A 15,480-nucleotide genomic window follows, 5' to 3' on the forward strand; every position below is an offset into this window, starting at 1 on the left:
GCTTGTTGGTAGGGTGGGGAAAAAGGGAAAGAAAATTTGGTCATCAGTTTATAAGTACTGAAATTTGAAGTTCATTGTATTACTTTTCACTACTTTTTCATATGTTTGAATTATATTATAATAAATATGCATACAAAGATACTTCCAAAAGTTCATGGAAATGAAATAAAAGAAAAATTTAGTTTGGCTCAAAAACAGTTTGCTATCTATACACATGCAGGGACTTCAAAAAGTTCAAGGAAAATGGGTATATTGAAAAAACTGAATCTGAAAATTCTTTTACACCAAAATAATCTTATATTTTAATATAATTTTCCTACAAACATTGTGAAGCACCCTTGTATACTTTGCTGAATTATTTGGCTTCATTTTTTTTTTGAACGTGACATTGCTGAGTTGACTAAGATAACTTTTAAAAAAATTCAGAAAATGACAATCTGCTACACAAATATAATGCATTTTTACCAGTAAGCAACAGGCATTTGGTAAAATATTCAGCATATAAGTTAGTGAACTCTCAAAAGTTGCAAGCTCAGATTTTATCTGTAATGCATTTGACCCTAATGCCAAGTAGAATGTCTGGCAATTGGTAGAGATTCCAAAAATATTTTTTGGATGCATGAGCAAATTAGGGGGAAGGGTAAACACATTTTAAAATTATTTTTATTTTTAAGTGACACAATATTTATACATTATTATAATGTACAGTATGATAATTCAATATGAGAATACACTATATATTGTTAAAATCAGGCTATTTAGCATTTCCTCAAACACTTGACAATTTGATACAACAGCTTCTGCCTTTGATCCTGTGTCTTTTTTTAAAGGAGTCAACTGCAAGAGAATAGCAGAAGACGACAGCTTATTGTGAACCCCCCAGAACTATCTGCTCAATCTATTCATGTATCCCACTAGTGGTGAAATTTTAGCTTTTACATGCACAGTACAACATGGATGACTGTTATCTCAGGATGCTATACCTGATCAAGTCTATTTCTGTGTGCTTTTGAATTAAAAAAAAATAATTATATGAGAATGAAAGCCTGGAATTTAAAACATGCTGGTCAAGTGAGCAATAAACAATTGCAAAGGTTCCTGGGGGCCATTTTGCTCCTCTCATCCTCAGGAAGCTAAAGCATATGTTGAGTGTTAGCCTGGGTGGACACAATGTGTCCTATTTATTCAAGGTTTCTTTTGAAGCCACAATTTGTAAGTTTTGTTTCTTAGGGGTACATGTCAAACTTCATTTGGTATCCAGATACACTGAATGGCAAAAAGGCAGCATTTGGGGGCAAAAAAAATAAGCCTGCTATATGGGCAAAAATGTCAGTTTCATTTATGTTACTCAGAGAAAACAAGAAGATAAATACAATGGGAAAGCTGGCAACAGGAAATCTAGATAAAAATTACTAATTTTATTTAGAAGTAAAAAAAATGCATACGGACAAGAGGAAATATTAAAACACACGTGTCTTAAACCAATATCTAAGAGGTACATAATTTTAGAAGTTCTTTTTAAATGGTGTGGATTTTAATTCTTAAATTACAAAGACTATATTATATTACAAATATTAATTATATTACCTGGGGCATGTTCATATGAACAATCTTTCCCTCACCCTTTTTTCCCTAAGAATACTTGGCAGATTTTTCTGGAATAATCCTCAGATCTTAAATTTATAAGGGGGAAGTTGTAGAACAGATGCTTCTCTTAAGAACATTTTCTTGAAGTATAGATATTTGGTGGAGTTTAGATTGCTAGTGAAATTGAACCAAATAAAGCAATCAATATTTGAAACACATTAGACTTATAAAGGAATTTATACTTATTAGTTCAGTGAAAACTCAAAATAACCTGTAAGTTAGCTGACAGTTATAGACGTGTGGGACTCAAAACACAATTCAGTTTGTAAACCAAAGTCATCTAGCTCCACCTTGCTTATTGTTTCAACTACATGAAAATACTTTAGAAAGTAGCTTTCTTTTTTTTTTTTTTTTTTTTTTTTGACAGGCAGAGTGGACAGTGAGAGAGAGAGACAGAGAGAAAGTTCTTCCTTTGCCGTTGGTTCACCCTTCAATGGCTGCCGCAGCCGGCGCACTGAGCTGATCCGATGGCAGGAGCCAGGTACTTATCCTGGGCTCCCATGGGGTGCAGGGCCCAAGGACTTGGGCCATCCGCCACTGCACTCCCTGGCCACAGCAGAGAGCTGGCCTGGAAGAGGGGCAACCGGGACAGAACCGGCGCCCCAACAAGGACTAGAACCCGGTGTGCTGGCGCCGCAGGAGGAGGATTAGCCTAGTGAGCTGTGGTGCTGGCCAACATTCACTCACTTTCAATGTCTTATTTTACTCCAGTATGCAAACAGACCATAAATTATTTATTAATTTGTTTCTCAAAGACTATCTACATTATTTTCTCTTGGAAATTATACCCAGTGCTTCAATAAACTTGGTTTGTTACATATCCCCTGATGAACATGTTCAAGAGCTTCTCCAGATCATATGCTTACTAATAGAATTACTAAATTACAGGTATATGTATGCTCAATTTTACCAGGCATATCCTATCAAAGTGCTTATATCAACTTATATAACACATCAGATAGTACTTTTACAAAGTCTGAAAACTATGCAATAGACTATATTCAAAAATATCTATGTACATGAAAAGATTTCAAAAAAGAAGAGAAAGAACCTTGCAAATGAAATTCAGATAACAGTTTTTTCTAGGGAAGAGGCTGGAATGGGAAGCAATCACAATTTCAAAATGTTAGTAGTAGTCTAGGTTTCAAGGTAGTTTGAGTTAGAGTAGAGGGTCTTTATGACTAAGATTCACAATTTACATATGAATTATATGTATTATTTTGTATGTGACAGAAGTCATGTGGTTTTAAATTTTGGTTTGTACAGAACCGTGGATCTCAAAATGGTTAGAAACCTTGGGAAATAGAATGTCATGGTTTATAATGAATTTGCATATTTTTTCTTTTATGCTAGAAATTAAAATAAAAGCAACAGACACAAGTTTCTAATGTATCATTCCAAATTTTGAAGTTTTGAAGTTCCCAATATCTCTTCTTATTCCAGTTTATTTTTAGCCTCCTCATTTAAAGCTCTCAGAGAAGGGACCCTGGAAAACAAAGGGGTTTGGTAACCTCTCCTTTTCCAGAATTCTTCCTTTTCTTAAATACATTTATCTTGAAAACATTTACATTAGCCAATCATCAAAGGAATAACATGATTAAATATGAAGTGATGAAAAACTACTAGCCTAGTGTCTCAAAAAGAAAGATTACTCCAAAAGTAAAATAAATGTCCATATATATCCCCAAATATACATTTACTTATAAATTACATACATGTATTATGGTACTTAAATGTTATACACATTTGAACCATCTACAAAAACAGACATTTACAAGGAATTTGATAAACATAGATCTAAGAAGCTGTAATGTGTCTTCCTACACCACAGTGGATAGTCTTTCAGACCTCATGAGGCTCACATGCTCCGCTTTGGAGTTTAGCATCCCAATTTACAAAAAAAATTGCATTAAGAGGCAAGGAATGCACATTGCATAACGGTATCACTATGAGGAGTCTTAAAAAGTTCACAGAAAATTCATGTTATCTTTTTAACTTTTTTTAATTTTAATTTTAGTTAGCTTTTAGGAGATTCAATGTGGTTTGTAGATACAATTCTAAGAACATAATATCCCTGTCCTCCCTCCATTCTTCTATCCTGCTCTCTCCCTCCTACCCACCTTCCTTCTCCCTTTCTCTCCATCCTTTTCTTTTTTAGTTTTTCAGATAAGATATTTAAACATACATTACAGTAAAAAGACTTAATACTTCATTGAATAAGAAGTTTAACAAGTAAAAAGCAAAAAGACCCTAGTTTAGTGGAAATACAAACAACAACTATAAATAATAATTGAATGGAAAAATGACCATTCACTTATGTACAGTAAATTTTAAAGCAACTACAGATCATTGAAACTACAGTAGTATAACATTCTTAACCACTGGTTTGACAATGGTATAAAACAAAGTTTTACAAAACTATATTTGCAGCAATACTGATACACACAGACATTTTTCTTTTTGTGTTTTTAAACTTTCTCTCCCACATTATCTTTTGTTTCCACAAACTTTCTGAGGTGCCTTCACACTTTGTTTATATATCCACAAGGATCCATTTCTATTACACTTCTATTAAGTCCTAATAATTAATGTGTCAGATTTAAAGTTGATAATACCCAATTAGTTCAAAACTATAAATAGTATAAATGAGAATGTTAGGGCACCATCTTTGGATTTGACATGTTTTGGGAACTCAATGAAAACATAATGTCAAAAAAATCACCTTTATAAGTACTGGGTAATTGATTATTATTTATTTTTTCTTCAGCTTTCAAAGCAAATAAAATTAATACCTTAAAAGACTTATCTTTAACCTAGGCTTTTTTTTCTTAAGTGTACAAATGCGAGTGCATGCCTACAGGAGTTAAGAGTTTGTTCCTAACAAAAGAGTCTGGGTTCCACAATATGCCTTTTGCCAGAGGCATGGCTCCCCAAAGCATACAGCTAACTGCATCTCCTGCTGTACCTGTAACAATTTAATTGTATAAGTCAGCTTAGTCAAGCATCTCCAACTCATGACTGGGAGACATGAAATTCATTGTCATTATTGTCCCTGTCATTTTGGATCATTATATCCTGCTGCAGAATTTTTCTCACTTCAGTGCATTTTTACCTCCAGGAGCCAGGGATTATAGCTGAGGTTGGGGCGGGGGCAGGACCGTGAACTACATTTACCTCAGGGGAGGCAGAGATTAAATTGGCTTTGCTCTCTCACGAGCTAAATTCATCTATTTGTATGCTGAGAGTTTTAGGTTGGAATAAAAATGAATATTCTAGTGAAACCTGGGCTTTAATTCCCCCTTTGAAACATCGATGGAACCAACTTTTATTTACATTAGGAAAGCCAATGTAATTTCTCATAGGTTGCTATTTTCATATGTGCATAAAAAATACTTATGGGCACCATCAGGTATGAAATACCAGACATCTCTCTCTGTCATTGTCTTGAGAATCAGAAAGGATGAATTTAAAGCTATAATTTTGTTCTCTGGTTTCATTTTATAGAAGCTTAATGGGTATATTTAATGGTTTTAAATATTTAATGATTTATAATTATATCTCATTTTCTGTGCACTCGATTGGATGGCTGCAGTCCAACTAGAATAGCACCAAAGATCCACTCTGGGAACTGGAAGACTGAAGTGAAGTTGACAGAGGAAGACAAAATAAGTTCCTAAGGAAACTGGCAACCCCCTGCCCCTCACCTGCCCAGCAGCTGGTTCACATAATTTCACAACCTGCCAAGTCAGCCAAGCATCTCAGGCCTTCAATACTTTTGCTTGTCAACTTGGGAAAGTGGGCCTGGTCACCAACCTCCCTCCATATCTGGGAAGCATCTAATTAGTAGTAATGGCCAAGGCCAGGGTCCAGTGGGGACAGGTGTGGGGTGCCAGGGGTCTCCACTAGGTGATGTCAAGGGCTGGAGAATAAACACTAGGTTATGTCTTAATCAAAAGCCCAGTAAGTTGACTGGATGTTTTCTTTCTCAGAATATAATTAGACAATGTAACTGGAGGAACAACCTTGTATGTCACTTCCTACCTCAAATTTCATGTCATGTGGATTTTACTGAGAAATTTGACATTCATTCTGCTTTTTAAAAGGTGGTGGATACTGCTCCTCATGTGTCAGTTGGCTTTTTCAGCAGCTAACAGTAAGACATGGCAATGGACCCTACTTTTGCCATGCATAGAACAGCCACTATAATTAACACATCGAAAGAATTTATTCAATTACCCTTATGGAATTTTACGGAGAAATAGATTTGCCATAATCATATGCAATGGGCATTGGATTTTATTTAAGATGTGCTGTGCCTGTGAGTATCTAAGATAAGATTTTTGACCTCTGTATATTTTGTGCTTCAGAGGGAACTTCTGACAGTCCTACCATCTCTCTACATTAAAGGGATTTTTAAAGGTTCATTTCAGCCCCTAGTCCAAGTTCACGGCAGTGTCTCGTCTCTGCCGCATTTTCAAACCATTGTATTTTACATTTTACTGGTACTAAAGGAACTACACCATGTATTACCAATAAGAGTTTCTAGTTAGTAAAATTACTAGCAGTACTTAAAATTCATTTGATTACTTATGTCACTTTTTCATTAGAATCAAGATTATCCTGAGGTGGGTTTTATACAATTTATTCTTTGTGTTCATTTTAAAAGAGTTACTTTTATGTTAGGTAAATTTCATCTCATTAAAGTATTTTTAAGTAAAAAAATAGTTATTTCACATAGCTCGAACGCATTTTGAAACCATTTGAGTGACTTACTGCACGTCATTGTGGAGGAAATAGACAAAGGAAGGAAAGCAGACCTGGGAAAGAGGCTGCCTGCAGTTATCTAGGGAAGCAGCTGCCAACTGATATCTTGTCTAGGGAGGGAAGATGTCCTAAACTCTGCTTTCTATAATTCTAGCCATAAATCTGTCCTATAAATCTGCCCCATGTACCTCTTTTATAAACATACTGGACCCACTGACCATTGGAAGTGTGGTCCTATGTCACATAGGCTGCAATTTAAATCCACCAATGGGGGCCGGTGCTGTGGCATAGTGGGTAAAGCTGCCGCCTGCAGTGCCGGCATCCATAAGGGTGCCGGTTCATGTCCTGGCTGCTCCACTTCCGATCCAGCTCTCTGCTATGGCCTGGAAAAGCAGCAGAAGTTGGTCCTAGTCCTTGGGACCCTGCACCCACGAAAGAAGCTTCTGGCTCCTGGCTTTGGATCAGCCCAGCCCTGGCCATTGTAGCCAATTGGGGAGTGAACCAGCTGATGGAAGACCTCTCTCTCTCTGCCTCTCCTTCTTCTCTGTGCAATTCTTTCAAATAAATAAATAAATTCTTTTAGGCTGGCGCCACGGCTCACTTGGCTAATCCTCTGCCTGCAGCGCTGGCACCCCAGGTTCTAGTCCCGGTTGGGGCGCCATATTCTGTCCCGGTTGCTCCTCTTCCAGTCCAGCTCCCTGCTGTGGCCCGAGAGGGCAGTGGAGGATGGCCCAAGTGCTTGGGCCCTGCACCCCATGGGAGACCGGGAGGAAGCATCTGGCTCCTGGCTTCGGATTGGCGCAGCACACCGGCCACAGCGTGCCAGTCGTAGCAGCCATTTGGGAGGTGAACCAATAGAAGGAAGACCTTTCTCTCTGTCTCTCTCTCTCTCTCACTAACTCTGCCTGTCAAAAAAAAAAAAAAAATTCTTTTAAAGATTTATTTTATCTACTTGAAAGACAGAGTTACATAAAGAGGTAGAGCCAGAGAGAGAGAGAGAGAGCCAGAGAGAGAGAGAGGTCTTCTATCTGCTGGTTCACTCCCCAAATGGCCACAACAGCCAGAACTAAGCCGATCTGAAGTCAGGAGCCAGGAGCCTCCTCCAGGTCTCCCAAGGGGGTGTAGGAGCCCAAGTACTGGGGCCATCTTCCACTGCCCTCCCAGGCCATAGCAGAAAGCTGGACTGGAAGAAGTGAAGCAGCCAGAACTCGAACCGTTGTCCATATGGGATGCCAGTGCTGGAGGCTAGGGCTTTAACCTACTGAGTTAGAGAGCCAGCCCCAATAAATATATCTTAAAAAAAAAATAAACCCACCAATGCTGTAATAGTTAAGGTATGATGCTGATTAACCTATAAATATTGTAAGAAACTTGGGTTTGATGCTCAGCTCTCAGGAAATGATTCCCACTGAGCCTGCTGGCACTAATAAACTGCTTTCCATCCTCCACTGTCTCTGGTGCCTGTTTGAATGAAGGGAGTTTTCCCACCCCAGCTTTCAGTAGCATCATAATGCTAATTTATGAAGAGCAGCATTTTTGTTCTTGTTACAAAAGGTGTATCTCATAAACGAGAATGCTTGTACTTGTGTTAGCAATGGTAAATGGCCCTGAACAACTGCCTCCTCTCTGCAACATTCAGGTAGCAGGATGATAATTTCATTTTTCTGGTCAAACGGTAAGGACACCTTCCTTTAACTAACCATACAGTCACTTCACTGAATTCCTTTATCTAGATGCTAATCTCCATCTTAATTCTTTGTTGATATTTAATTCATCGCACTATTTTGGATAAAACAGGAGTTGCCTCTTCTGTGAATACAGATAGAACACCACAGAACCATACTAGCTCATGTTCTTGTTTTGCCTTACATCAAGTTTGACATAGTTGGGCCTGTGTAATTTCAGAATAAGGCCAGAACCAAATTTATTTCAAGTGACTAGAATAAATTATTTTCACACCATTAGTTCAAGAATTAAAATTTTAAAACCAATTTCCAAAGAGCAATTTGAAATTTTAAGTAATAACTTTGGAATCCTTCAATAATCACTGCTAAACTCATAATTTTGCAAAGCACAACAAGTTAAAAGATCAATTCTAGATTAAGGAAATTATTCTTCTTAATCCTAGTAGAATAATGTCTCTTCCACATTATGTTACAGAGTTCTCTTGGCTTTTTTATGTAGAATCAATAAGAATCTATAAATTCATAGCAAAACCAAGAAAATATACGACAGGAAGTCACAAACTGAGATATTATTTTCACTAAATTCCTTTTTAGGAGATTCAGATACACACAAACTCACAAAATTAATTAGTGTCCAATACACTACATGGTATAGAAGGTGGATTTGTGCAGGAAGGATTAGTAATAAGAGGCAAAGGCCACTAATATTTCGGTATCAGGACAGGCAGGATGCTATTCACAGAATTCACAGAACGCCTTCTTACTCCTTCTGGACCGCAAACCTCTTTCCTATAATCACCCAATAAACTACAATGAAGTAACATTAAGAGGCTGATGCAGAGAAAGTAAATTCACAGTTAAGGTTGTCCTTTAACATGTAGGCTCAATCAAGGGCACTGAGAAAGTAGTTAAGTGGCCCCCCTGCAGTTTTCAGATGCTAGAAAGCACTGCAAACTGTTAATTTTCTAGCTTTTAATGTTTGTCCAGGACCCTTAAGATTTTTCTAACATTGTTGCTCATAGGACATTTTCTTGAGTCTGGTCCCCCTTGCTCCCTCTGCACATACACATTTTGCATTTATAAATAAAAGTCTGATAGACAGCTGAACTGATTCAGAAATGGAACACTGGAAAGAAGAAGAAGAAAAGAAGAAGTAAAAGGCAGGGACAGACTTGGCAACATCCTATACGATAAAGTATAAATACCAGTCTCCTGAAAACTAACAACAACAAAAACTTCTTCATGCTAAGAATTTAGCAACCTAACACCAAATCAAGAAGAGCACATAATAGGGAGGAGGGCAACTGAGACACTGAACCTAATCCATCCTTTGTGTCACAAAATTTCTAAGCCTTCTTGAACATGTACAATTACTATCTGTGTCCAGCTATTTCCTTATAAATGGATATCCTTGAACTATTTTCCAATTCCATATACCCTTTAAAACTACTAGTAAAATTTCACAAATGACTTTGCTTGTTTTGTGTTGTGGTGTTTTGTAGTCCATCTGAGAACTATTATGTTTAGTTCCCTCAAACAAAAGTATACAAAATTATACTGTACATATATATTAAAAAAACTAACACTGAATGCAGTAAATTAGGTAATGTCACTGTTAGGACACATCTAACAACAATAAAATAAGCAATAAAACCTGAAGGTTTCGTTGAAAAGCTACAATGTTCACCTACCCTCATCATATAAATTATACATTCAAGAATTGTGTTCTATGCAAAATATAAACATGTCAATTTCAACCCAAGGGGCATTTTTCCTTAGGTTTATAACCCCTTGAAAATAGAGGTTTCATCTAGAAAACCTCACAGATCCTCAGCTGCTTTCACATTATAATATATTCATAAGGCAAGTAGTCACTGGCAAACATGTAACAAATTAAATGGCACGAGGATGGGGTCCAAATTTACAAGCATGAGAAATGGACAAAACCTACCATAAGACACAGTATAGAAAGCAAAGAAGTAAAGGTATACATAAAATCAGCAATATTAAAAACAAAACAGTATGGCTAGTTTTTTGGCCACTTTAAAGTGGTGAATGTGTGAGTGTGTAAGTGTGTATGTGTGTATCTACTACTATCATTAAAACTAAAGATGAAAAACTATCTCATGATTACACTGCAAAAGTCAAAGTATACTGCATGGGGTCAAATAAGAGAGGAAAATATCTTGTTTGAAAAAAAAAAAAAGTCACCTACCGTCATAGTAGACAATTGCTCCTACTAATTTGTCTTTCTGGAGCATTGGGAAATGTTCAAGGGCTCTTGATTTGCTGAGGACATAACTGCTTTTCAAGCAATTACTTCCTGCAACCAGATCATACAGCTTGATTCCTACCCAGTAGTAAGGTAACTGCCACCACCTGCAGCATAAATACGAGGAAAGGTTTGTTTAGCAGCAGAGCATAATATTATAGAATGTCACCTTATATTACGAGATACTGTTCATTTATATACAAAAGGCATACCTGGAAGTGGATGTGGACTGCAAAAACACAGGAGACCTTCATAACTGTTTATGACACCAATCTAGCTGAAGTATACATATGTCAATGAATCTGTGAACCTTCAATACTAATGCAGCAGTTCTCAACCTGGCTGCATGCTAGACTTCTCCGGGGAACATTGAAAGTAAATACCAATGCTTGGGCCTCAAATGTCCAAACTGATTCAGTTAGGCTAGCATGAGAGTCTGGGTGACTGCAATGCACACTCAGGGTTAGAAATAACTGGTTTGGGACAGCAGCTGGCACGGTGGTTAAGTCACTGCTTGGGATGCCTGCATCCCCTGCTGGAGAACTTAGTTCATTCCTGGCTACTCTACTTCTGATCCAGCTTCTGCTAATGTGTACCACAGGAAGCTGCAGATGATGGTTCAAGTACTTGGATCACTGGTGGGTTTTTTTTTAGCTTTTATTTAATAAATACAAATTTCATAGTTACATTTTTAGGAATATAGCAGTTTTTCGCCCCATACCCACCTTCCCAACCCCACTTCCATCCCACCTCCTACTCCCTCTCCCAACCCATTCTTCATTAAGATTCATTTTTAAATAATCTTTATATACAGAAGACCAACTCTATACTAAGTAAAGATTTCAACAGTTTGCACCCACACAGACAAAGTATAAAGTACTGTTTGAAGACAAGTTTTACCATTAATTCTCATAGTACAACTCATTAAGGACCGAGGTCCTACATGGGAAGTAAGTGCACAGTGATTTCTGTTGTTGATTTAACAATAGACACTCCTATTTATGACGTCAGTGATCACCCAAGACTCTTAACAAGAGCTGCCAAGGCTTTAGAAGCCTTTTGAGTCCACAAATTCCATCAGTATTTAGACAGGATCATAAGCAAAGTGGAAGTTCTCTCCTCCCTTCAGAGAAAAGTACCTCCTTCTTTGATGGCCCCTTCTTTCCACTGGGATCTCACTAACAGAGATAGATCCTTCATGTGCATTTTTGCTACATGTCTTGGCTTTCCATGCCTGAAATGCTCTCATGGGCTTTTCAGCCATATCTGAATGCCTTAAGGGCTGATTTTGAGGTCAGAGTGCTGTTTAGGGCATTTGTCATTCTATGAGTCTGCTGTGTGGCTTGCTTCCCATGTTGGATCATTCTCTCCTTTTTAATTCTACCTATATTTTTTATAAGATTTATTTATTTATTTGAAAGTCAGAGTTACAAAGAGAAAAGAGAGGCAGAGAGAGACAGAGAGAGTCTTCCATCCACTGGTTCACTCCCCAATTGGCCATGACTGCTGGAGTTGCACCTATCCGAAGCCAGGAGCCAGGAGCTTCCTCTGGGTCTCCCACATGGCTGCAGGGGCCCAAGGACTTGGGCCATCTTCTACTGCTTTCCCAGGCCATAGCAGAGAGCTGGATCAGAAGTTCAGCATCCAGGACTTGAACTGGCGCCCATATGGTATGCCGGCATTGCAGGCAGCGACTTTACCCGCAACGCCAAAGCACCAGCCCCTCTATCTATTGTTATTACCAGACACTTGGTCTTATTTATGTGATCCCTTTTACACTTATTCCCATCTATATGATCAGTTACACACTTGAAATGATCACTTAAACATGTAAGATGGCATTAGTACCACCCAGCTTAATGGAATTTGGAGTCCCATGGCAAGTTTATAGCTCTATCCTTAGGGTTAAGTCCGTGGGAACATATGATGGACTGTACATCTCTTCCCTCTCTTATTCCCACTCTTATTTTTTACTGATATCTATTTTCAGTAGGTTACTGTTACCCACATGGAAGACCAGTACTAAGTTCTTGGCTCCTGGCTTTGGTCTTGCCCAGTTCGAACTGTTGCAGGCATTTGGAAGGTGAACTAGCAGATGTAATATCTCTCTATCGCGCTCTCTCTCTCTCTCTCTCTCTCTCTCTCTCTGTGTGTCTCTGTCTCTCTCTTTCTCTCTCTCTGTCTTTCCAATAAAATGAAAATAATTTTTTTAAAAAAATCACGGGTTCAAGAAGCAATCGATGACAAAACATCGACAAAACAATAAAATCAGTCTCTGGGCCCCCACAACATTCATGTGGCTAAGAGTTGCAGGATCTACTTTTTAATATGATCTATATTTCAATTTGAGGAAGCTTCACAGATAACTCTAACATTAGGAAAATTAAATTGTATAATTTGTAATCTAATGTCTCCTAACAAAATTTCAGTTTTGGTTAACTTAGACACCTCAAACACCTGAAAGCTCTGGTTTTGCAGTTCATTTGCGATTGGCTCAGACTTATCATTTTACACTTTGGAAGCAGCTCTTTTATAGTCCTCAGTGCAAATGCGGTTCTTAATCTTTATCCTGTCAGAAACTGGAAAAGAAACTATGAGTTACAAATGTAGAATATAACCTCCTCTCTGCGTTCAAGATCTGGTTCTTAGAAATTGACTGATACAGAATAATTTAAGAAAAGCCACATTTAAATGTACCAAAGAAAATATTTGAAAAAGATTAAAGGTCAGGAACAATTAAATCCACATTGGGGGCCGTTTTTTTGGTGGCACAGAGGGTGAAGCCACTGTCTGTGATGCCAGCATCCCATGTGAGCACAGGTTCAAGTCCCAGCTGCACCACTTCTGATCCAGCTCCCTGCTAATGTGACTGGAAAAGCAGCAGAGAATGACCCAAGTACTTGGGTTCCTGAACTCACATGGGAGACCTACAAGTAGCTCCTGGCTCCTGGCTTTGGGCCAGCCCAGCTCCAGCCACTGTGGCCATCTGGGGAGTGAACCAGCAGATGCAAGATCTCTGTCTGTCTTTCCCTCTCTCTCTATAACTCTTCTTTTCAAATAAGTAAATAAATCTTAAAAGAAGAGAAATACACATGAAAGCATTATTTCCACTAAAACTGTGTTGTTCTATTGACCTCATGCAAGCAAAGAGTATACAGATGATGTCAAAAGGCTTACTTGTAAATTGGAAGCATTATAGGTAACGGAGCTGATAAGTGGGGAGCAATTTCTAGTAGGTTGGCACGCTCATGAAGGGCTTCTTTTACCATCCTATACTGAAAAGCAAAACAGAGAAAATTAGTTTGGCAGTAACAGATCATAATATTTTCAAATGGCAAATAGACACCCTGCCAACTGATTGATACACAGAAACCTTCTACCTCTGAGCGTGGATAGCTCTCTCCTAATCAAATTTCTAATAATACATCATGCTGTCAACCTCAAAGATTTTTTAGAAGCCTTAACTGTATTTGCATAGGAGAAAAACATGCTGTCAGAGTTCCCAGGTGTAAGAGATTTTCCTGACTTGAGTTACAAGATTATTGTAACCATTTATCTTGCATTCTCTGTATTGTCCTCCTTTCTTAGTTCTCCATAATATTTTCTCTGTGTAAGAGATAACACATTGTTCAAATCCATGCCAAAAGTTTCCTTCTTGCCTTCACTAAACCAAGCAAAGATAATGCTGAACAGTTGCCTGGCATTTTACAGATTACAAGAAAGCTTTTCTTAACCCCTGTCGTCCTCACTGTGCCTTCCTAAGGAGCCAGTGTTACTAGTACAATACTAATTTTACAAATGAGAAAACTAAGGCCAGTAGATGTTGAATAAATAAGCCAGAGGCCATCACAAATTAGCTGATTTGAAGCCCTATGCTATTTTCTTTGCATCCATCATGATGCTGAAGAGAACCGTTAAGAAAAGGGGACAGATTCAAAACTGACTTGTCAAGAGAAGAAAGGGGGACAGATTCAAAACTTGACAGTGTCAAGGCAGTGCTGCTATGTTTCTCATGTACAAAAAGCAGATAGGGAGTGCAGCTGATTTTTTTACCCCTCTGGGAAATGTCATCTTCCACACTGCCTTGGCAGTTTTCAAATGGTGGCAGACTGGACACAATAAAGTGTGACATAAGAAAAGCATGACTCAGATCATCTTTTCCTTGGGAGTATGTCAGTGACAATGTGAGCGAATGATTGCGGTTGCTGTTAAGAGGATCAATTTGGCACTCCCCTCGCATTACAACACAGCTCCCCTGAAACTGCTTGGGAAGTGGCAATTTGGTGGCCATTGGCAAAAACCCAATCTCAATTGTTAAAAGGCAACATGTCCAAAAGCGATTTTGTAAATCTGCTACTTTGACATGCCCCTGTAGAAAAAGCCCCTGATTACCCATTAACGTAATACTACAGACAAGAACTGACACACCTCTCCTGAAAGATATTCCAGCAGAATACACTAAATAGGTATTTCCAACAGGAAGAAATGTTAAAAGCTATTAAAAAAAAAAAAAAAGAAAGAAACCCTGATTTAATTGGGTAGAAAGGCATAGTCACAATTTTTGTTTAACAACCAGCATACACAATTACCTGCTCAATATCCAACTTCATGATGGCCTTCTGAAGATATCTCACACCACCATGGATCAATTTAGTGCTTCTGCTGCTGGTCCCTGATGAGAAATCATCTCTTTCAACAAGGGCTGTTTTTAGTCCTGTGTAACCAGAAAACCAAATTAACTTCTTAAATTACACAATTTGTATGTAATTCATTAAAGGCACTTCTCCAGGGTACAGACAATCACAAGAAAAATTACTCTGAACATGGATAAATTTGTATTCAAAGTGCAGTACACTGTCTATATTATAATGAAGAGATTTTAGGCTCTTCCTGGGGGAAAAGTCAAACCAGGGCTGGAAGCATATTAAACTGCGAATGAATCACAGCAAGATAATATCACAGTACAATTTCATGGCAGTAACATAGACTGGTGTGTTTAGAGGGTCGAGGGAGAGCCTGACACCTAGTTATCCTGGCAAGTTGGCTCAGTGTTGTCATGAAGCCTCTGGAACTCAAGTTCATCCCTCACTGCAGGAGCCCAGGTTCCTTCCA

The 15,480-nt window shown here is 38.2% G+C and overlaps 1 protein-coding gene across 15 annotated transcripts in view; it reads right to left on the minus strand.

Moving 5' to 3' along the window:
* GPD2 (glycerol-3-phosphate dehydrogenase 2) overlaps positions 1-15,480 on the minus strand; it is a 203,252-nt gene that overhangs the window by 76,846 nt on the left and 110,926 nt on the right. For all 15 annotated transcript variants that reach the window (XM_070070858.2, XM_089329132.1, XM_070070859.2 and 12 more), the window contains 3 exons: positions 14,958-15,082; positions 13,546-13,643; positions 10,312-10,475 (listed from right to left, as the gene is read on the minus strand). In XM_070070858.2, the coding sequence (XP_069926959.1) occupies positions 10,312-10,475; positions 13,546-13,643; positions 14,958-15,082 (387 nt within the window). The remainder of the gene's footprint in view (positions 1-10,311; positions 10,476-13,545; positions 13,644-14,957; positions 15,083-15,480) is intronic.

This window comes from Oryctolagus cuniculus, chromosome 3 (assembly GCF_051225735.1).
Source record: "Oryctolagus cuniculus isolate XC-2025 breed Fujian yellow rabbit chromosome 3, ASM5122573v1, whole genome shotgun sequence".
NCBI classification, from domain to species: Eukaryota; Metazoa; Chordata; class Mammalia; order Lagomorpha; family Leporidae; genus Oryctolagus; species Oryctolagus cuniculus.